At 42.7% G+C, this 23,626-nt stretch overlaps 1 protein-coding gene across 3 annotated transcripts; it reads left to right on the top strand.

Moving 5' to 3' along the window:
• The first annotated feature begins 797 nt into the window (after positions 1–797).
• On the top strand, positions 798–23,301 carry eya3 (EYA transcriptional coactivator and phosphatase 3). 3 transcript variants are annotated; one of them, XM_030741021.1, is made up of 19 exons: positions 799–939; positions 8,537–8,632; positions 9,957–10,006; positions 10,085–10,179; positions 10,263–10,343; positions 10,432–10,486; positions 11,362–11,471; positions 11,744–11,881; positions 12,055–12,140; positions 12,720–12,897; positions 15,808–15,977; positions 16,235–16,318; positions 16,430–16,519; positions 16,992–17,050; positions 17,144–17,304; positions 18,461–18,575; positions 18,879–19,000; positions 19,102–19,202; positions 20,084–23,301. In XM_030741021.1, exons 2-19 carry the CDS (start codon positions 8,585–8,587, stop codon positions 20,162–20,164), a joined length of 1,824 nt encoding a protein of 607 aa, XP_030596881.1. In that variant the 5' UTR covers positions 799–939; positions 8,537–8,584; the 3' UTR covers positions 20,165–23,301. The 3 variants fall into 3 exon arrangements, with proteins under 3 accessions (XP_030596882.1, XP_030596881.1, XP_030596880.1); XM_030741020.1 differs by having other exon boundaries at positions 8,534–8,632; XM_030741022.1 differs by lacking the exon at positions 11,744–11,881 and having other exon boundaries at positions 798–939; positions 8,534–8,632.
• Positions 23,302–23,626: the final 325 nt, after the last annotated feature.

The raw sequence follows: 23,626 nt of genomic DNA, 5'->3' as shown, positions 1-23,626 counted from the left end.
CACTCTCTTCTTCACCTCTCTCGTGCACTGCCTGTTGTCTGCCCATATTTAACCTCATCCACCTTCACCACATCTGCTCCTCGCAGCTTCACTGTTACACCTGTCTCCCTCTCATGCACACGCATGTATTCTGTCTTGCTTCTAATGATTTTCATTCCTCTTCTCTCCAGAGCATACCTCCACCTCTCCAGGCTCTCTTCCACCTGCTCCCTACTCTCACTACAGATCAAATTGCAAATTGCACAATTATATACTGTTCACTCATGCTTAAATGCACAGTCACTTATATTTCCACCCCCGAATGCAATATATTAAGGCATGTAACAACAATTTTCATTAATGATGAACATACCAAATATATCAATAAATCAGTTAATCTCTCAAGGTATGAAATGACAGGGAAAAAAAAAAGATTAAAAATGTCCAGGTGTAAACTACACATGAGTTTTTATCCAAATAGTGAAATGTGAAACCCTGTTCCATCAGTATGAGTGTTTATTTATTTATTATTCATTTGCTTTTTATATTGTTATTCAGTCTCACATTTAATTAAAAATACACTTTAATTAAAAAATTAAAATTAATTAATGTATGTGCTACTATTTTATTTTGAAGAGTTTACTACAAGTTCTTTTATAGTGTTTACTACAGTTGAAAATTGCACCTGTGCTTTACTTCTACTCGATGTAACGAACCCTGAGGTAAAACTGGCCGCATCTAAGTCATGCTCACCTGTTCAAAGGACAGTTGTTTGCATTTTTCTCTCACCTGTCCATCCGGACTGCACGCCCCACAGCGCCGTCCCTTCGCACATGCGCAGAAGACTTCGCAACGACAACTTCCTGCAAAATAGTGCTCCCTAACAACAGACAAAGCTTCATATGGTGGATTCAGCTGAAGACGCTTAAATAAAAGTGTTCCTCCATCACTCTTTCAATGGTAAGACGTGTTTCGATGTTTTTGGTGTGTCCGGGATGTTTTTTTTGCGATCAGCTTTGCAGTTGAGTGCTGCAGAAGTGAGATGCTTTCACACGCTGCCATTTCAGTACCCACTCCAATGGCTGCTGGGCCCGACTAATCTCTGGAGCGGAAAACTTTATGCCCGGGGGAACATAAGTACAGCTGGTGATTTACCCGCTAGTATGTGAGGTTGGGTTTACTGCAATGTACGCAACATGAACGACTGGTGACAGAATTTATTGTATTTAAACCGTTCATAATGAATAAGTAATAAACGACTTTCCCCGCTAGCGTTCCGGTGTAGTCTAAATGCTGGTGTGGTCGTGCTTTTCATCTATGTTGGTGTGTTTAATTTACTAGTTGTGCAAATTAGTTTAAATTACTTGGCTTCGTCTATGTTTCATATGCTGTGTAAATAAACGTTTCAGTTGCCCCGGGTTAGAACTGAAACGAGTGACTGGTTTCCAGGAAGTAGACGGAGGTCTGCCTTCACCTTCACAGTAAATTGTTCCCGGGTGCTAAATCCAGCTAACCTAACGGGAGTCTGTTAGCATGAAGACGGGCATGGATGGGAACTTTTAGCCCGACTTCACGGAACCCGTGCCGTGCCAGTATTAGTGCCAGACTAAAGTGCAGGATAAACAGCGATGGTAGCATGTGCATTAGAGCTAATACTCTAACAGCACCGGTCCACCGATAGTTATTAGTAAGGAGGCCGTTGTAGATGTGCAGTAATAAATCTTAGTTCTGATTAAATATTGCTTCAATCATTAAATTTTTGTGTATTAAAACATGTAATAAGGCTTGCGCTCAGAATGTGGAGTAATGGTTTTGTCATTTTCTGTTATTTGTCCTCCCATAATATGGGCTTTGTGTGCTTTATTTCTTATGATTTTTTTTTACATACCACTTTTTTCTTTTTGTTATTCTTCATTTTTCAGTGCTTATGTGATTTTTGTATACTTCCTTTTCGCGTATTTTCAAATTTAATTTTATTTAAGCCAATAACATGAACTCCTGATGAAAATGAGTCTCTATGACCAAATCTGGACCCACGTATTCATATTAAATAATGTGGCCTGCCCCTTCTTAAATAAAACAAACCACAGAAACTGAAGGGACAGCATCGGGGGGGGGGGGGGGGGGGGGGGGGGGGGGGGGCTGTACCTGGGGTTAACCCTGGGTTTTCTGTACTATGAAGGCAGTTCATTTCTTACTAAAGCATGGTAGCTTATGCTCCACACTTAACCTGCTCCAGAGCAAGTTATGCTTGAGATAAGAGATCAGAATGCATTAAATCACTGCCTGCTGACCAATCACAGCTCTGGAAAATAGCATCACCGTTGCTGGAAGGTATGAAAGGTATTCTTGGACCTTTGTGTGCAGGTAGTAGGAGAATCTAAAGTTTTTCAGTAGCAACGTTTGGTCCATATGTCTGTGTAGATTCTCAGTTATCCAGGTCATAGTAGTCTCTGGAGCTTGAAAAAGGCGACTGGACTTCTTTTTGTTTCTTGAAGACGTTTCACCTCTCATCCGAAAGGCTTCTTCAGTTCTCAACCAAATGGTGGAGAGACCCAGGTATTTAAACCCCTGTGGGCGTAGTCCCCTGGAGGTGGTTATGACCCTCTATTGATCATGTGCTTGAACACATGTGCCCAGGTGTGAAGGGGGGCGTGGGTCATATTTAATCAGTGGTTTCAGTTGAAACCAACTTAGGACTCCGCTCCATTGTTTCCTGTGGCCTATTGAGGTCACTGGAACAAAGGTGTGAATGGGGGTTGAGACGTCTGGGAAGGGAGCTCAGGACAGCACTGTAAGCGGGGGAAAGTTGGTGACGTAATCCACCTCCTCTGTTCAATGATGGTTGTTCACAGTGGACATAGATGGCTTCTTTCACTCCTCTTTCAAACCATCTGTTTTCCCTGTCCAAAATGTGAACATTGGCATCCTCAAAAGAGTGCCCTTTTTCCTTCAGATGCAGATGTACTGCTGAATCTTGTCCTGTCGAGGTGGCTCTTCTATGTTGTGCCATTCGTTTGTGAAGAGGCTGTTTGGTTTCACCAATGTAGAGGTCCGAGCACTCTTCACTGCACTGAACAGCATACACTACATCGCTGATCTTGTGTTTGGCGGGTTTGTCCTTGGGATGAACCAGTTTTTGTCTTAGGGTGTGACTTGGTTTGAAGTATACTGAGATGTCATGCTTGGAGAAAATTCTTCTGAGTTTCTCTGACAAGCCTGACACATATGGGATGACAATGTTGTTCCTCTTGTCCTTCCCATTCTCTGTAGTTTGTGTTTGGCCTTCATTCCTGTGCATCTTAGCTGATTTGATGAAGGCCTGATGAAGGGCTTTCTCAATGTGTGTGTGTTCCTTATGCTTCCCTTCTGCCTTAGAGGGAACACTTTCCGCACGGTGTTGTAGGGTCCTGATCACCCCAAGTTTGTGTTCCAGAGGGTGGTGGGAGTCAAAGAAACTGAAACCACTGATTAAATATGACCCACGCCCCCTTCACACCTGGGCACATGTGTTCACGCACATGATCAATAGAGGGTCATAACCACCTCCTGGGGACTACGCCCACAGGGGTTTAAATACCTGGGTCTCTCCACCATTTGGTTGAGAACTGAAGAAGCCTTTCGGATGAGAGGTGAAACGTCTTCAAGAAACAAAAAGAAGTCCAGTCGCCTTTTTCAAGCTCCAGAGACTACTATGACCTGGATGACTGAGAATCTACACAGACATCTTACCAAGTTGAGGCTGACGTGCTGCTTTCGCTCTCAGACGCATCCGGCCTTGTGTCACTGTTGTGTGCATTAGGGAATATCAACACTTTGGCATCACTTTGGCAATGATATTGTGATATGGCACTTCAACAGTACATAAAAATTCATATCGGTATTATTATGAATAATATAATAGAGCCCTATTCTGAAGTGCAATTTCCCTAATTCATCTGCATAAGAAATTTTGTAGATTTACTCGTGCACTAACAAAAGTAGTTTTACTTGAAATGACAAGTTTAGTGACATTTTTACTTTTTTCTGAAAATGGTATTTCAGTCTTTCTCCTAATTTCAAAATTACAGTCCAAATGCAAAAAAAAAAAAAAAAATCCTCAATATGGCCCTGATACGCCTTCATAGATGCATCTGTAACAGTTTCTGAAACAGACTTCGTAAATTGTAAGTTATTAACAGTTTTATTAAATGGGGCTTCGTTTTCTTAATGGTTAAAGCTGCATGCACACTGGAAGTGATTCACTGCAACCAGAGACCATGGAAAGTGAATATATTCCACAGTTATGGGCGATATAACCGCGGGAGACCTGAGATAAACTTTCCTCAACTTCCAGGCGACTGAGTGGCTGAAGCAACTACCAGTGATAGTGATGAATATCTTTGATTGACATGTGACCTGGTAGTAAATGCATCAGAGGGCGTCCGCTCCAAAAGGATGCAACGAGCAAACTGCTTCCAGTGTGGGCGTAGCTTAAGATTCAAGATTCAAGAAGTTTATTGTCATGTACACCGCAAAACATTGTGGTTATGCTGAGCAATGAAATTCTTACTTGCGACTGCCTTACAAACAATTGAAATAAGCAACTAAGTTCAAATAAAATTTAAGAACTAGTATATTAGGAAAGTAAAAGTAGAAAATAAAAATAAATAAATAATAAAGCAAGTGCAATATATACAGATATATATTATATATACAGATGAAAAGAAAGGCAGGTAATCACAGTTTGATAATCAGTCAGTGGTTCAGTAGCCTGATGGCCTGTGGATAGAAACTGTTTTTTAGTCTGGTTGTTCTTGCTTTTACACTCCTGTAACGTCTGCCAGACGGCAGGAGTGTGAACAGTGTGTGCTGTGGGTGGGTACGGTCCTTGATGATGTTGTGTGCCCTCTTTATTACCCGGGTATTATAAGTGTCCTGTAGTGATGGGAAGGCAGCTCCACAGATGAATTGTGCTGTTTTGATGACACGCTGGAGAGCCTTCCTGTCCTGACTGGTGCAGTTTCCACACCACACCGTGATGGAGTTTGTCAGGATGCTCTCCACAGTGCATCTGTAAAAGTTGCTGAGGAGCTTGGGGGATAATCCGAATTTCCTCAGTTTCCTTAAGAAGAAGAGTCTCTGCTGAGCTTTCTTGACAGTCTGTGCTGTGTTGTAGGTCCAGGTGAGGTCTTCACTGATGTGGGTGCCAAGGAATTTGAAGGTCTTCAGTCTCTCCACCTGAGTCCCCTTGATGAATAATGGAGCATGCTGGTCTCTTCTCTTCCTCGGGTCAATAATCATCTCCTTAGTCTTCTCTGTATTTAAGGAGAGATTATTTTCCTGGCACCAGGACACCAGCTGGGCCACCTCTTCCCTGTAAGCTGCTTCCTCTCCCCCAGTAATCAGCCCAATGACGGTGGTGTCGTCAGCAAACTTGACGATGGAGGTATTGCTTTGGGAGGGGATGCAGTCGTAGGTGAAGAGGGTGTACAGGAGAGGACTGAGCACACAGCCTTGTGGGGTCCCAGTGCTCACTGTCTTTGTTTCTGATGTCCCGGTACCAACTCTGACTGCCTGAGGTCTGTCTGTAAGGAAGTCCAAGACCCAGCGGCAGAGGGAGGTTGATATTCCGAGGGTGAACAGCTTTTCAACCAGCCTGCTTGGGATGACAGTGTTGAAAGCTGAACTGTAGTCTATAAACAGCATTCGAACATAAGTGTCCTTATTTTCAAGGTGTGAGAGGGCTGTATGGATGGCTGCATTAACAGCATCATCAGTTGAACGGTTCTGACGGTATGCAAATTGCAGGGGATCTAATGTGTCCGGAATGGATCCTTTAATATGGGACATGACCATCCTCTCAAAGCACTTCATTACAAGTGAAGTGAGTGCAATGGGACGATAGTCATTCAAAGAGGTTGTGTTGGTTTTCTTGGGGAGGGGCACTATAGTGGTGGACTTGAAGCATGTGGGCACAGATGATTGGGAGAGGGACAAATTAAAAATATCTGTAAAAACCTCGGCCAGCTCTGAAGAGCAGACCCTCAGAGCACGGGGCCAGGTGCTTTTCGGGGGTTGGTCCTCCTCAGGGCCTTGCACACCTCAGTCGATGTTACAGTGGGTGAAGAGCTCTGTGTTGCCTCCGGTAGTAGAATCTCTCTATGTTGGATGGAGTTGAGGGTGTCAAAGCGAGCATAGAACTGGTTCAACTCATCTGGTAGGGCATTGTTGCAGGCTGTGATCCTGCTGTTCCTCTGCTGAAAGTCAGTGATGTGTTGCAAGCCCTGCCACATGCGTCGGGAATCAGAGTGTTTGTAATATCCCTCCAGCTTCAGTCTGTACTGCCTCTTGGCTTCCCTGATGGATCTACGTAGGTCATACCTGGTCTTTCTGTAGCCCTCCGTGTCACCAGAGGCAAATGCAGTTGAGCGTGCATGCAGCATGGAGCGTACCTCACAGTTCATCCATGGTTTCTGGTTGGGATATATCTTGCAGCATTTGGTGGGGACAATATTATCAACGCATGTGCTGATATAACTGGTAACCACTGATGCATATTCCTCTAAATCCACAGAACTGTCCTCTCTCAGAGCAGCATTCTTAAACACATCCCAGTTAAGTATCTATAGACTAAAAATAAGGTAACACAGGCTTGCTGCCTCGGCTGTATGCAGCCTAAACATGCTTACACGAATAGTCACCCTCCCAAAAAAATGAGATATATTCAGTTTCATGGAATTCACAGGTTTTAAAGCAACAGGTTGATCAATATCCAATGCCAGTGTTTATTTTCTTATCTTTCTTGTCTTTATTTATTCCTTGTTTGTTCCAAGATAAACGTATCATCATTATGTTAAAAAAATTATACTTTTTAGAAGTCTTTCAGGTCTTTAGCAAACACATAATTAATGTGTGTCAGATGAAATGTCAGCAGGTAAATGTCCTGTTTGCTGATAGATTGAGGCTTGTGTATTAGTCGATCTTTAATTGGTTCTCTAATTTAGCTGCTTGTATAACCCAGAAAACGTAGCCATTGTACATATAAAAATGATCAGATGACATGTTCTGTATCTTTACAGAAGTATGGGCTGAGCACTTCTAAACATGAATATTAAATCTAACCTGATTTTTTTTTTAAATGCATCAAACAGTTTATTAAGCTACTGTTTTTTTTTTTGCTTCATCATTTTATATATCAATGGAAGTAAATTTTAAAAAGCCTTTTTTTTTTCCAGAAGGAATTTAATAGACTTAAAACTCCTAAAAAAAAAAAAGATGTTTGGAAATCCAGAGGCCACAGTGAGATTTTCCTGTGGTGTCCCCTGTGACGGGGGGTGGGGTCCCTGAGGGCGTGCGAGTCAGTGCAGGTATCGATGTGATGGTTAACCCTAGAACATGAGCGTCGGGTGATTTTTCACTCACGTGGTAGTGTTAAAGAATTCACTTCATGTTCTAGGGTTAAGAAGTGGTCACTGTTAGTCTTTATAACAAGCCCACTTATGCAAAACTAATATTAATTAAAATAATACTGAAACCATCAGAATCTTAAGGATGTTTTGGTCATACCGTCCGGCTCCATGTGCCTCGATGTTTCACCTTTTCAGCAGAGTTAGTTGTTCATTATTAATTAGAAATGTGAGTGAGAAAATTTTACACTGTGATAACCAGCTTCTCTCAGTGCAGTCTTCAGTGCATAATACAAAATAATATAAACCATTTAAAAAGTGTTTTCCTGTATGAAATTAACATCAGTGTCTGTTACTCTGAACTTTGAATTAAATTAAACGTGTCACACCCCGGTGGGCCGTGAATTTGGACGTTTTTGTGCTGAAAGATGAAACGACAGAAGTGCAAAATGTTTTATCTCGATTATCTTGTTTTAGATGTTTAGAAGCCAAAAAGATTTGCATTTAAAATTCAGTTAATGTCACAAACGTATTTTTTTTGTTTGTTTGTTTTAGTTCACTAAAAAGATTTAGCTCATAAAAAGGCTTACCTTTCCTTTAATGAACTGCTTAATATCGCACTCCTGAGAACGTGCGCGGTTAATACCTACCTGGCACATTCATGTGGTGTTAATTTGCTGTCTGACCTGATTTCTCTGTGTGCGTTTACATTATGTCAGTTGGGTGAATGTTCATCCCTCCAGCTGTGGGCAGAGGCCCGTTAAAGTGAGCAGTGGAAAAAAATGAGGTTAGATCTTATCCCCCCCGGGGCATCTATTGATATGAGAGCGTGCACCTGAGCACCTAATGCTCCCAGAGGGTATGTTTTCATTGAATGTAGGTTAGTTCGCATGTAAGGTGGCACGCATCCTTAATCCTCCAGTAAAAACAGAGTGGCGGGGACACTGGTCAGGATCAATGCCACACGTGCCTCACCTGCGGGTCTCGTGCTGGAGATTAGAGCAGGGTGCCCCACTTCCTTCATCGCCACTGATCGAACCGCGATAGGGGCAGGAGAGGGATTCACTTTTTGGGGCAAGGGGAGGGGGCGTCACGCATGGGGATACTACATAAGGCAGTACGCCCACCATTGACTCTGTGCCTGTTTGTCTTTGTTCTGTGTGAAGCAGGGTCCCGCCGGGCTCTGCCGGTACATAGAGTAGGCTGAGCGTGCAGACATGTCGGGTCGCTCCGCCGCAGAGATGGATGACTCGCAGGAGCTGCCGGTAAGTCTGCGTTCACTCATTTGCATAAGAACTTTACCAGCTGATTTCCTCTCACTGTGACTTTGGTGTGTGATTTTTTTTTTTTTTTTTTTAAAAAGTGACTTTAAGTTCATGCAAATATTTAAAATAGAATCTCATAGTTAGCAGTTTGCTCCTGTATTATTTTCTTTATTTGGATTAAAGGGCAAATGTGCTTCATCTCAAAGATCATGCAAAGATTTCAAGTATCACCTTTTCATTCTTGTCAGTCTTTATATTTTCTAGTTTTGTATTTATTCATTTCTATGAGGGGTGCCAAACAGCATGTTATTGTATCCAAGTGTAATGAGAATAAAAATGATTTTGATGGTCACTTTTTTTGTTTTAGCCAAACTGAAGTTGGATCTTAGTTTATGGCTGAGTTCATAAAGATGACTTGGTTGAAATGATATAAAATGTGAATGATAATTTCAACTTGTTTGTTGCCTGCCCCTCAAACAAGAAAATATGTGGATATTTTTTAATCATATAATATTCTTTTTTTAATTTTGTTTGATATTAAACCAAAGGAACATCACCGCGGCTGTGATGGGAAATATATATATGACCGGTATTTTTAAGTGGCTCTTAATCACTTAAATTTAGTCAAGTTTTGTGATAAAATGATCAAATGCAGGAAAATGCATATACTTATAATAATAAGTATATGCAAAAAAGTATATATTTTTGCTTTATTTGTATGCAGGCCAGTCGTGGTTACCTATGTAGCCACCACTAAAAGCCCATTTTGAGCCAGGAAAACATCTCATAATGTGCCTCCTTTTTTTTGTGGCGGGTTAAAGGTTTTTTTCTCACTTTGACTAAAAAAAGTTGCTAATTAATTGAGACAGTTGATGATGGAAGATACGCACTCTTTACCTGCTGAGACGTATTAAAATATTACGATACTATGTGCACACCACAGTTATTTACTGTAAGGAGCTGTTTTACTTTTTAGAGCAGCTTGTGTTATATTCAACATTTCAGTTAGAGTTTTATTGTTGTATTTTATTAAATTTAAGTTTTTACCTTTATTGTACTGTATTTACATATTAGGCTCCTGTATTTTTAACTGCATTTGTCCATGTAATTTAGCTCTTTTTTTAAAAGTTTTATCTAATTTGATCTGTGCTGTTTTGTCAGTTTTTGTTTTATTAAGTTTCTTTGTTTATGGTATTTTGATACTGATATCACAGTGACTGATAAACATCAATCCATGGACCTTTTGCTGGGAGCCGGGATGCCAAACTCTGCTGCTTCGTTAAATCTGTCTGACTTGTATGGATGTATTTTTGTGCATTTACAGGCAAAGAAAGCCAAGATTGACATCGACAGTGGACCGAAGAAAGAGCCGGGGTTGGTATCCACTTATATCTCTGCATCTTTTCCTTAAATTACTGATTAATTATAATTGAATTTTTGATGCTTTCTCAGTAATCTGGGTGATGATGGGAGCCCAGCTGCTGTTTTAGGTTCATCAGAGCAGGATAGCTCCTACGCTGCGCTGTCAACCACCCAAATTGATCCAGGTCAGTAGGAAATGTTAGAAAATCAAAGGCTCACAGTGTCTGGAAATGCTGCTGCAGCTCTGACGTTGTGTGTGCGGTCATAGGTGAACAGGAGCAGTCCAGCGCAGACCGGGGGCCTGCGTCCCAACCATGTGCCGACTCAATTAACTCATACGGTCATTCTGGTACGAACAGACAGACTCAGCTCTGAACAGTGTGCAGTAATGTTACTCTATAAGAGCTCTTGTAGCTAAAACAGTTTGTTTTCTGCAGCCTCCGACGCCACAGTCACGTCTGAATACACCCAACAGGTTTATCAGGGAAGCACGTGAGTATGCTGCGTGGAAGGGATGTGTGAATATTTTACAGAGTCAAAGAGTTAAAAATGCAACTGATTTACTTCTGTATGCAATAAAGTTTGGCATTTCAAACAAAAAAAAATGTTGGTTATCAGATCGCTCCCCAGCCTGAATCACTCCCAGGTGAATGTGCACATTTAAGTTATTATAGTTTTGTATTTTCTAATTGGTTTTCATTTAGTTTCAGTTATTTTATGGAGTGTTTTCTTCTTTCAGTTTAGTTTAATGTAAAAAATGTTTAGTTTCTATTATTATTGGTGTTAGTTTTAGTCTTTTTTTTAATTAATATTGTCTGTGTCAGAGGCAAGATTTAGGAAAGTCAGTGCAGGTATAACAATAAAACTGAGCTCTTTGAAAGCAGATGACTCGTCTAGTTTGTCTTTATTTTAGTTCAGTAAAATGTTTTTTCCAGTATTTAGTTTAGTTTTAGTTAATTATATTAACTTCTTGTGATTGGTGACATCCTGGCTTTAGCCGGCAAAGTTTGGACCTCATTTAAATTTTTTAAGACGTTCCAATCAGAAGACTTTTTGATGGCATCACGTAACACGTGAGCCAGACCACCAGATTAGATTTGCTGCCCTTGAGCTGCCGTCCCCACAAGTGCACGAGACCTTACATGTGCACGTACGAGGGCCGAATATAAGCTGCTGATATGGCTGACACAACCACACTTTTTTAAAAGTGATGAAGTAGGTGTATGCAGATGTGGTGAGGAAGTATTCACTGATTTTTTTTTTTTTTTTTACATGAAGAAAAATCTCTTTTGTTTTATATGATGCATCTGCAGGCAGGTTTTACCCAGTTGGGTTGCAGGCAGTAATCCTCTCTGTCTCTCTTTCAGCCCAGCAGTAACGTCATACACCGGTCAGGTGGCGTTTCCCCCTCTGGGCCAGTCCACTGTGTACTCATCCTTCCCCCAGACAGGCCAGACCTACGGCCTCCCACCTTTTGGTCAGTGCCCGCTCTTTTCAGACAGCCCTTGTTTTTTAGGGACTGTCTGCTCTCTAAAAACTGAGCCTCACACCTTATTACTTTGCTTTAAAGGCCTCACTGTGCTTTGGCGCTGTGGAATCAGTCTGCTTTTAAACTCTGCTTTCACACACACAGTTCCTGACTGGAGTACCCGGTTTCCTAACTTTGCTGCATCTTCATTGACCCACTTTTTTTTTTTTTCCCTGCCGCCTCTTTCATCTTCAGCTTCCATTGCTCTCTTTCATCTTCAGGTGCTATGTGGCCAGGCATAAAAACAGAGACAGGGCTGCCTGATGCACCCTCTGGTGGCCAGTCTGGGTTTCTCAGCTTCAGCTCCACATATACCTCAACCCAGCCAGGCCAGCTGCACTACTCATACCCCAGCCAAGGCAAGCTGCCATCTCACTCTGCCTCACTGTCTGCAAATACCTGAAGAACACAATAAAGGAAAACCTGCAGCGGCACAACTCTGATTTCCTCTCTTGGCATCATAAGATCATATAGAAGTAAATTTTTAAAAAATCTTTGCAACTGTTATAATAAGAGTGTTTTCTTTCTCCAGGCTCAAGCTTCACAACATCCAGTGTGTACTCCAACATCCCTTCAGCTACAGCCGCAACTACAACCTCCTCAGCAGTGGCCCATCAGGTGAGAGAGACCTGAGGGGTTTCCACTGTAAAATAAAGAATAAAACTGTCTCAGTGTGTTTATTAAATAGTGGTGAGTGCACTGTAGGAGTGGAAAATTGAATAGTTCATTTTCAGAAGAAATGAAACAATTTTGTGCAAATTTTGTCTTTAAAATGATCAAAAAACTAAAAGAAAACACTCAGAGTTCAAGTTATGAATATATGCAAGCAAAGTCATACATCACAAATCTCAATTAAAACTGCAGTCTTGTATGTATTTGATCAAGATTCTATGCTGGCCTGTATGTATGTAGTGATCTATATTAAAAGCACCCAGATGTTTGCAATGTGAGCAACTCAAACTTCCTTCAGTATTTATATCTTTGACTGAGGGCAGGTGGATGTTTTGGGGATCAGGTTTTGATCACAGAGGGTTTCTCTGACTCTCTGACTCAGAACCTGAGTTCATGTTATGTTCAGTGATATTAGAGCTTCTTAAAAAGATGAGATTGTTTCTGCGTATTGTTAGTCAGCCCTGTGTGGAGCCTTTTCCCATCATTCTGCTGATCACGTGTGTTTGTTGTTTCATTTCTCTCCAGGATTTTAGCAGCTATAACTCTCTGGGACAGAGTCAGTTCTCTCAGTACTACACTCTTCCTTCCAGCTACGTGCCCGCTGGGCTTCCCAGCAGCGATGAGCACAGCGGTGGTGTGGGGGTAGCCGGATATTCAGCGGTGAAATCGGAGGAGGCTGCATCAGCTGGACTGCCTCCCAGAGGTTTTTTTTTTTTTTTTGCAATCTCTCATTATAATCGGATTTATTTTCCTGTTTCAAAACCATCGTGTGATCAATTACTTTGTTCCACAGCACATATTGATTAGCAGTACAACATAAACATACAGTGCTGTACATACATTTGAGGCACAAAAACTACAGTGAGGATATCCATGCATTGATTTTTATTTATTGGGGCCAGGTCATGGGGGCAGCAGCATAAGTTCAGAAACCCAGAACTCCATCTCCCCAATCACCTCCAGCTCATTTGGGGGAACTTGAATTTTTTTTTCTAACTCCAGAGATATAATCTCTCCACCGAGTCCTGGGTCTGCCTCGAGGCCTCCTCCCAGTAGGACATGCCCAGAACATCTCGTGCAGGAGGTGTCTCAGTCAGATGCACAAACCACCTCAACGCTTTCAATGTGGAGGAGCAGCAGCTCTAAGCCCCTCTCGAATCACTGTATTCTTCACCCTGCCTCTAAGGGAGAGGCCAGCCACCCTTCAGGGGAAGCTCATTTCCGCTTCTTGTATCCATGATCTCGTTCTTTCACTCACTACCCAAAGTTTGTGACCATAGGTGAGGGTAGGGACGTAGATCCACTGGTAAATCGCCACAACAGACCGGTGCAGCTTCTTCATCACTGCAGACAGTCCTGATCTGTCAGTCTTCTGCTCCCTTCTCCCATCACTCGTGAACAAGACCCCGAGATACTTACACTCCTCCACCTGAGGCAGCAACTCATCCCTGACCCAGAGGGGGCACTCCACCCTTTTCCACCTGAGGACCATGGCCTCAGACTTGGAGATTCTCATACCCTCCGCTTCACACTTGAGTGCAAAACCGCTCCAGTGCGAGCTGGAGGCCACCACCTGATGAAGCCAGCAGGACCGCATCATCCAGAAAAATCAAGGGTGAGACTCTGAGGACACTAAGATGGAAGCCTTCTGCTTCTTGTCTATACCTGGACAAGTACCCCGAGACACACAGTCGAATGGTTTCAACAAGTTCACAAAACACATGTAGACTGGATGAGCAAACTCCCGTGGACCCCGTCCCCCTTGTCCCCAGTTTCTTGCTTCCTTTACAGAAGATGTGTCAGTGGGATTAAGGAGGTCGTCAAAGTATTCCTTCCACCACCCAACCTGCACTATACACCTTGTGAGTAGAGCACCGCTTTCCCCTCCTGAGTCGCCTGACGGTTCGCCAGAATCTCTTCGAGGCAGACGGGAAGTCTTTTCCACGGCCTCACTGAACTCTGTCTGCACCCGAGTTATGGCTTCTTCCACGGCCCAGGCAGCATTCTGCTTGGCCTGCCGGTACCCATCAGCTGCCTCCAGAGTCCCACAAGCTAATCAAGCCCGATAGGACTCGTTTTTCAGCTTGATGGCTCCCTTCACCTCCAGGCTCCACCACCTGATTCAGCCACAGCTTCATGCAGTAGCCTCAACAATGTAGGTGTGGAACATGGTCCATTCAGACTCAGTGTTTTCAGTCTTCCTTGGAAAGCTGTCAGAGTTCTGCAGGAGGTGAAAGTTGGAAGGACTCACAGACTGGGGCCTTTGCCAGGCATTCCCAGCGTACCCTCACTATACCTTTTAGGTGCACCAGGTCTGTCCAGCATCCTCCACTGCCACCTGGTGGTGATCAGTTGACAGCTCAGCTCCTCATACGGTCGCAGATCTGATGATACGATCACAAAATCGATCATCAGATCTGCCACCTAGGGTGTTCTCACATTCGCACATGGAGTTCATTATGGACAAACTGGTTTTCACTGAAGTCCAGTAACAGAACACCACTCGGGTTCAGATCAGGAAGGCTGTTTCTCCCACTAACGCCCCTCCAGGTCTCACTGTTGTTGGCCACGTGAGCGTTGAAGTCTCCCAGTAGGACTACGGAGTCACTGGATGGAGCACCATTGAGTTCTCCACCCAGTGACTCCAAGAAGGCTGGGTACTCTGAACTGCCATTTGGTGCATAATCACAAACAATAGTCAGAACCTGTTCTCTTGCCTGAAGGTGCAGGGAAGTGAACCTCTCATCCACTGGTTAAAAGCTCCAACATACAGAGAGAAAGCCGAGGGGTTACAAGGATACCCACCCCACTCCAGGGTGGGGTAACCCTACCCCAGCAGGGTAAACCGTTCCTTTGGTCTTTCTCTAATAGAGGTAATAGCGAGGATGCGTAAACAAAAATTTCTCATGGCACTATGTTTCTAAAAGTTAGCTCCATATAAATAATAACCGCTGCACTTCTCTGGTTTTAGGCTGACTCGAGCTCTTTTTACACACGCACTGCAGCCTTGAGCTGCTGCAGACATTTCAGAGGTGCATGTGAGAAATTTAAAGCAGTTGGATCAGACATTAAACTGCCAGCTTCCTGCTAAAGTCTGTGTGATACCAGGTTATGCTAAAGTGTGAAAAGAGCAGCTAATATTCTGGTGCATTCACTGCTAGTGAGGGAACAGTGTGTTCCTATTTCCTGCACGCTCTCACCTAAACTAAACAGATGATTTCCAGATGTGCCCGTGTGTGTGTGTGTGTGAAGCAGACTGTTTCCTGCTCTGTGTTACCTGTGAAAAAAGTTCATGTGTGAAAACAGCTTCAGTGTTTTCTGATGTAGTCCTGGACTGACTGAGATTGAGGTTTTGTTGAGTCTGTTTCAGGAATGCTGCTTTTAGCTTTAGATCATCCATCATGACTGTGATTAGTGCCAAATTAATTCTGCAGCATCTAAATCTGACAATCTAGATAATGTTGTGCTGTTAAATAAGAATTTAAGTGAGAATCTAAATGATTAAAAAACTTCTTTCGGCTGCTTCTTTATTCACAAAGCGGTCGCTGCACATTTGATTTGGCTCATTTTTATGCCGGACCCCCCCACACTCACATCCTCTGTCTTATTTTAGATGCGTCCCCAGCAGAAAACCTGCCCGTAGGCGCGGCTCTGCCCACAAATGTGGCAGTCCCTGCTGGAGCTCGAGACCAGGACGAGGTTGGCCGCAGAAACTCGGTGGGCAAATCCAAAGGGAAGGGCAAGAAGTCTGACAACTCTGTGCCTCCTGACACTGACCTGGAGGTAGCCATTTGATTTAATTATGAAACCAGCGGTTTTAAACTAAACCCCCATTAAACATTTATTAAAGGAGCTAATCAACATCTGTGGCAAGTCCAGAGTCCACTTTATGTTGCAAACTATCAAATCAATAACACTTTGAAATGTAATGGTGCTTTTTTTTTTTAACCCTGCTGTGTGGGATAAAATACAGCTCCTGTAAAATAAGAGTTTAATGTGGATTACAGTGCAGAGAATAATCTGATTATTTTGTGTTTCAGCGCATTTTTTTATGGGATTTGGATGAAACCATCATTATATTCCACTCATTGCTCACCGGCTCTTACGCACAGAAGTTTGGCAAGGTTGGTGTCTCCAAAGATTAAAACCTTAGAGCGCACAAAGGTGTTACACAGCTTGTTGTGTAACATGCTGATTGTGGGCCTGTTTTTTTTTTTTTTTCCCTTTTCTCCCAGGACCCAGCGACTGTGCTGAACTTGGGCTTACAGATGGAGGAGCTGATCTTTGAGCTGGCAGACACCCACCTTTTCTTCAACGACCTGGAGGTAACAGTGAAGTTTGTTTAGACCGGAGTGAATATTGGAGAAAAGCAGCTTTTGCTTCTGTTCACAGCAGCTGGTACAAACCAGAATTCCCGATCTCCTAACGAGGTCACTGAGTTCACTAGAAATTCATGTATGTCAGATACAAACAGGCAGCTGCATTAATTGAACTGCATTAATACTTGTTTGCATCCAACAAATACTTGCAGAGGTGTCGTTTCCTGATACGAGTGGTTCTAAACCTGCAGCCAATCTAAAGGGAGGCTGTTTGAAAGGTGCATAATAATCAGGTTGCTGGCGAGTTTTTCCCTCTTCCACCTCCTTGTGTTTTGACAGGTTAAAGGTGTACAAAGACCCCCCCAGTCACTGGTCATAGGTGTTTTAGTTTTAATAAAGCAAATGTTTGATGAGTACATGATGAAATAGTTCCTAACAAAACGAGGAAAAGAATCCCTCTACTTGTGTTTTCTTCAAGGAGTGTGATCAAGTCCATGTTGAGGATGTGGCCTCTGATGACAATGGACAGGACCTGAGGTGTGTTACATGCTGCCCCCACCAACTAACAGACCCACTACAAAATGCTTTGTGTCGTCCGATGTACTCACGGCTGCTTTTTCCTTATTTCAGCAACTACAACTTCATGGCAGACGGCTTTAATGGCCCCAGCAGCGGAGGTGCATCGGGAGCCACCACGGGAGTCCAGGGGGGGGTGGAGTGGATGCGCAAACTGGCCTTTCGCTACCGCCGGCTAAAAGAGATCTATAACAGCTACAAGGGAAATGTTGGGGGTGAGTTTGCAAAGCAGCATCATCTGAAGGCTTAAGAGACGGGAGCTCAGAAATAATCTGCTGCTGCTAAACTGAAGGAAAAACCCTTCTTACATTAAAACAAAGAAACCAGCTGTGACGGGAACTTAAGCTCTTTATTTATTTAAGGCTAATGTGGGATATCTGAAACTTACCCTCTCAAATCAAAGAACAGAAAGGTGCCTGACTGCTAACAGGAGAAAAAAGGATTAAATAAATAATTTTACATCAGTTAACATCCTGCACAAAGGCCGATTCACTGGAGGTCTGAAGGTGGAAAGAAGAGAGCCTGCAGAAGCTCCAGCAGTTACAGACATGTGACTTAATAACTGAGTGTTGCTCCTAGAACTACAAGATGTTAAAACAAATGCTTCATATTTTATTCATTCAGTCAAGCTTTGGTTCTAAGATATGATGCAGCTACAGCGTCACCACCGTCCTCCTTTCACTCTCTAACAGGAAGTTGTAGACGGCCCTGCAGGATTCAGCAGCACTCAGAGTAAACAGGCATATAACATTTGACCTGTCACACATTTCAGCTGCTTCTAAAAGGAAGCAATTATCCAAGAATGTGATTGACAGTTTCACGTGATTATAAAGTCACACTGTTTGTTTTCTTACCTTAGACTCTCACTCCTCCCAGTTTTTTTTGAGTGCTAAACTGTTTTCCAGGAGCGTCCCGAGTCACAGGCCACCGTCTCAGCCAGTCAGCTGAACTCAGTCCATCCCCTCACACAGACAAACATATGCAGAAAAGATTGGAGCAGACTCCCATACATTATATAGTCATCTGTCCTCAGGGTATAGAAACATGCACCTCCACACTTTTTGAATCCCAAACACTAAACTTAGTGTCGCGGTCCAAAGAAGGAAAAAGGAAGCAAACACAGAATGGTCTGATTTATTTTCTCCTTATTTTCCTGCTGCTGTTTCAGCTCTGCAGCTAAAACTAAACAGAAACCTTAGTGTTACTCTTTATATTAACGAGAGTTTTAAAAAGCGCTGCTGTACACCATTTTAGACTTTTTTTTTTAATAAAGGAGTGCATTTCTGTGTCGCTCCTGATGGAGTTACGACCTCGCAGTGAAAAGGCCGTTCCCAAAGGCTCGCCACAGATGGATGTTTTTTTGTCTTCCAGGCCTGCTGAGTCCCATGAAGAGGGAGCTGCTTTTAAGGCTTCGGTCCGAGATCGAGAACGTTACCGACGCCTGGCTGAGCACGGCACTGAAGTCTCTGCTGCTCATCCAGTCCAGGTTTGAGAGCCTCCGATCAGATTACACACAGTCCTCCTGTCATTGTGAATGTGATGTTTACTCCACTCATATGTTTGAGGTTCACCTTTAACCCCGACTCATGTGCTACTTGTACAGCTGTGATGGTGTCTGGTCTTTTTAATTCTTTAAGTTATTCCAGGAGTAGACATTGATTCCCCACTGCTCATTGTTAGGATGATGTTGGGCCACTTACGAATTTTCTTAAATTTAACTGTGTGTGTGTGTGTGTGTGTGTGTGTGTGTGTGTGTGTGTGTGTGTGTGTGTGTGTCACCCACCAACAGGGGGAAGTGTATGAACGTGTTGGTCACCACGACTCAGCTGGTTCCAGCTCTGGCCAGAGTGTTGCTCTACGGCCTGGGAGAGGTCTTCCCCATCGAGAACATCTACAGTGCCACAAAAATAGGTACGCGTGCAGACCTTTTTCTGTGTGTTTAAACTCAAACTCTGAGTAAACTTGATGCTGATGCTTTACTTTGCTCTTCCCCGTGGTTTCCTGTTACGCAGGGAAAGAGAGCTGCTTCGAGAGGATCATCTCTCGCTTCGGGAAAAAAGTGACGTATGTGGTGATAGGCGACGGTCGAGATGAGGAGTTTGCAGCGAAACAGGTAAAACTCAACCAATGCCTTCTTTTTGTGTAAGATATCTCATTGAGCTACATTTAGACAAACTGCAGCGTCACAGGACCCCTAAAGTAGTGACCTTTTAACTCATTTCAGTGTTAAAAGGCTTTGATTGTGTTTTTTGTCGGGCAGAATATGAGACTTCTAGAAAAAAGGATGCAGGCACACGTGTTCACTGCCGAATGGGATTTTTTTTTTTTTCCCCTGAACATGAGCTCCTGTTCCAGGGAAAAAAACAAAGCATCCATTTATCGTATCAGCACCATAAAAATGATCCTGGCCGACACTGAGTGGCCTCCTATTTACAGTCCAGCAGTAAAGAAACTGGTTTTCTAGAAAAAAACTAGAAAATGAGATCACAGGCACCTCCAGTGGGTGCAGACTGCAGATGTAAGTAAGGTTACTACGACTCTAACCTGAAGTGTTTGAGCCTAAGGAGCTTACGCTCAGTGATGTAAGTGCGCTCACCCCAGAAACAAAACTAAATACTTAAAACTTCAGCTTCAGGAAGAATATGACATTATGCAGCACAGAGTAGTTGACTGGGTGTAACACACACAGAAGCTGCTGGATTCAAGTTTTGCTCAGGTGCCTGTAAACACTGCAGTGATCCAAAGCCACTGTGGTTTCTTCTTGTAGTTTCCTTAAATTATGAACTTTATTTATCTGGAAATAATTCAATTGCAAAGCTCATAAATAAGAGAGCCGTGTAATGAGCTGCTCCTTCAGTAAATCTCTCTTCCTGTGGATGAACTCCATCATCTTGGATTGTCCGGCTTCGGTGAGCTTGGTGTAGTGAAACACTGCGCGTCACCTTTTACACGCTCTGTTTTCTGATGCCTGGTTTTTCTCTCCCTCCTCTGCAGCACAACATGCCTTTCTGGCGGATCTCCAATCACGGCGACCTCGTGTCCCTTCACCAAGCGCTGGAGCTGGACTTCTTGTAATGAGGATGCGGCTGATTTATTGCACACTAAAAGGGAAATTGTCGTCGTCATGTCGGTGACTTGTGGAGTGAAACTGTGTGCGTGCCCAACAATACACACTCACCTGTTAGAAATCTGCTCTAACTGTGTGAGCACTCGTGACTCGCTGTGTGATGGTAAACGTATTGAGGCGGGCTTTGGGGCGGAGCTGCCTGTGAGAAACAAACTGGACGCTTCAGTGGGCAGAGGCCCCCCCCTCGCCCGGCACTCCCTCCTCTACGGCAGCTAAGCTCACCGCGGCTGAAACTGGCACTGATTTGGACACAGAAGGGACGACATGATTATCAGTTTCTTCGCGGTTTTTGGCTTTCATTTTCACTTAAGCATCAAACTGTCCTGCAGTAACATCATCTCTCTCTCTGAGTTTAAACAGCTTAAAAGCCGCTGTTGTTGTTTGTCAGCGGCTTTCTCTTTGAGCTTTATTTTGAAAAATCTGTTTCTGGGGTGACTTGAAAGCATCATTTTGTTTTGTTTTAGTTCCTGACAGTCATCATCAAGCATCAAATAATCCCACTTTTATTTGTTCCTCATTGCCTCTCATGTAGTCCATTATTAAACTAAAGGTACTCAGTGAGGCTAAAAAAAATTAATGTGTCACAACATCACGATCTGACCAAACCAGCCATCGGTCAACACCGTCAGGTCTGACCTCTCCACTGTGTTACAGCAGGTTCGGTCACTGACCGTGTGCCGAGGATCAGACACGCTAACTGAAAGACACAATACAGGAAGTGGTGGAAGCGTGGGAAAACAGTGCACTGAGCATGCTCATAAATACACGGAGTAGAAGGGTCACTTTTTTTTTTTTTTATTTCCCCTGTGTGGGATCTTCAGACTCGAGACTTAAGTTGATGTTTTATCAGGTGAGAACTATAAATGGTAACATAACACTGACAAAGTCACAAAAGTAATATCTCAGTAATATAAAAGTAATATCCTCCAATAACGCTCCAGGACTGAAAGTTAGACTTTCCTAATATTTGGTATGATTTTCTCTGGACTACGTATGCAGACAAACTCCACATGAGGCTTAAATATCTGCAGCCGGTGTGGTTCTCCTTTCCTGCTCCTCATGTAGAAAAAGCTTCTCTAAAAACCTCGTTGGCTGATGTGAGTGAGGTCACTGAGCTGAAAACGCTTTTTCCTGGCTGATGATGTTTTCGGGCTCGTACGTTTTTTTTTTTTTTTGTTTGTTTTGGGTTGTTGTGTTTGGGCAGCGATAATCAGCACTCTCTGTGTCGGGCTCCTCAGAGCGCACTCCCAAAGTGTCCTTGAAATCCCACAGAGGGGTTGGAGTGACACGAAATCATGACGCGAACGTCCGCAGCGTCGTACTGGCTGTACCGTGTTCCTGCACTGTGATCTGAAGCTGTTAATGCCCGTTAAAGAATGCTGGTCTGGTCTTTTAAAGCTCCTTCAGGTACAAGTGAACTGGAATATTTCAGATTAATGGGAGTTCATCTTTTCTTCATAAGCTAGTCTCCAACTCCCCCGTCTTTCTAAAGAAAAACTTACAAACCCGACTTTTGGAAAAATGTTAAACTCCTAAAGGTCATGTAGCATTTTTTTTTAAATTTCTGAAGTGACCGTGGACAACTTGACCCTGCTAACATAACCTGATCCATGCTTTCTGATGATTAGGAAAATACGAGCACCCACGACGGGATTACTGAACGGGCCCAGCGGGCACAGATTTCAGAGGAAAGCATAAAATACTCGGGTGGTGTTTTTAGTTGTTGGGTTGTTGATTTTCTTTCTTTTTGTTTAAAAGTATTTTTTCATTGTTTTAGCAAAATGCCAGAAAACTTACAGCTGAGTATTTTTGGCTTTTGGTGAAAAACAAGCATTTTACAGATAAAGTTATATTGAATTTATTAATTAAGAGTAAAATAATTGGTTGCAGTCTTATTTCTGTGTATGAAAAGGCAGTAAAATGCAAATATTATTATAATAAAGCAAAAAGAAAACAAACTGCTTTCCAAACCACCTCAGATCCTTCATCATCACTCAGCCACAGCACAGCCCACACTCCTGCTCAGTCATATTGGAGGGAATCACAAACAAAGGATGCAGTGCAATAAACTTCTACTTTGCTCGTCGACTGTATTTCAGAGGGTTTTTCTTTTTGTTCTGTAATCGGCACCGAGCGCAGAGCGGTCGACCTTCCCGGTCTGAACGAGATTAAGACTGAACAATAACTGAGCCTGAAGAAGATTTTCACACACATGCAGCTTGACCGTTACGAATGTGTATTTCTGTGTAGTTTTGTGTCCTGCGTGACTGTGTGCATATTTATATTGTGCCTTTATCCATTATCTTTCTGCTTAATCTCAAAGGGAAATCTCTCTTTATGTTTGATACATGTATCTCTGTTATTATCCAAAGTGTTATTTTACTGTGTTTTAATCTTTTTTAAAGTGCTGTCAGGATTTTCTTTTCTTACTGACTTTTGTGACTTGATGCTTCTGTCTGCACTGCGACTGAAAGCTCGACATGCACAGCGGCTCAATGTTTAAGGAACGCTTCGATCGTGGGATTAAGATGGAAGTTTGGAGTGAGGATATTTCCGATTTTTCTCAAAAATCAGACGTTTTCCTCCTTTTGAAGAGGAGATTTTTTTTTTCCTTTGCTGTGAAACATTTAGTGTCGCTTAGACAATCATAATCATGATGTTGGTGTCTTTTATCGCAGGTCAGAAGGTGAAAGCAGCTTTAACAAAGCGCGCTTGTTCTGTCGTTCAGTTCCTTCCTGAATGAATCCGAGGAAAAACGAGAAAACTGAGACTTTTGCATCTGTTCAGCTTCTTGAATGTTGATTTCTTTCCTTTGTCTGCATGTTGTGTCTGTTTGGAAGTTTATATCATGGCTGTACATAAAGACCATGAAACGTTTAAGGGACTATAATCTTAATTCTTTTCTTTTCCATGCCAAATATTGCCATTACTCAAAACTCTGTTGATTTTATGCATTTCATCTCATTTTCAGTCACGTGAGGCTGTTTGGGGTCACATAGAGACGCTCATAATAATCAATGCTAATTATTTAATGACAGTAATCACTATTTCCTCCCAGCTGCCCTGTGAGGTTTTCCTGTGTAAGACGATGTAAATACATTTTAAAAAGTTTCAAACTCAAGTTTGTGTTTGTTTTTAATTCATATGGAAAAAAGTAACAAAAGAAATGTTTGTAAATATCGAGCAGAAGACAGAAGACCGTACAGACAGTCACAGCACATTTAGATCAAATATAACCTTCATGTTAGCTTTGAGTGGGGTCAGCATTTTAATAAGAACAGGAAGTACAAGCTTCAGATTTCTAATACGAGATGAAACAGTTGTTGCTCTTTTGTGTCCACACAGGCCAAAGAAACACACTGCTGATACAGTTCAGACCATCATGGGTTGGACAAAAACACACGATCTAA

This window comes from Archocentrus centrarchus, chromosome 11 (assembly GCF_007364275.1).
Source record: "Archocentrus centrarchus isolate MPI-CPG fArcCen1 chromosome 11, fArcCen1, whole genome shotgun sequence".
In the NCBI taxonomy this organism is placed as follows: Eukaryota; Metazoa; Chordata; class Actinopteri; order Cichliformes; family Cichlidae; genus Archocentrus; species Archocentrus centrarchus.
This window is presented reverse-complemented; position numbering and strand designations above follow the sequence as displayed.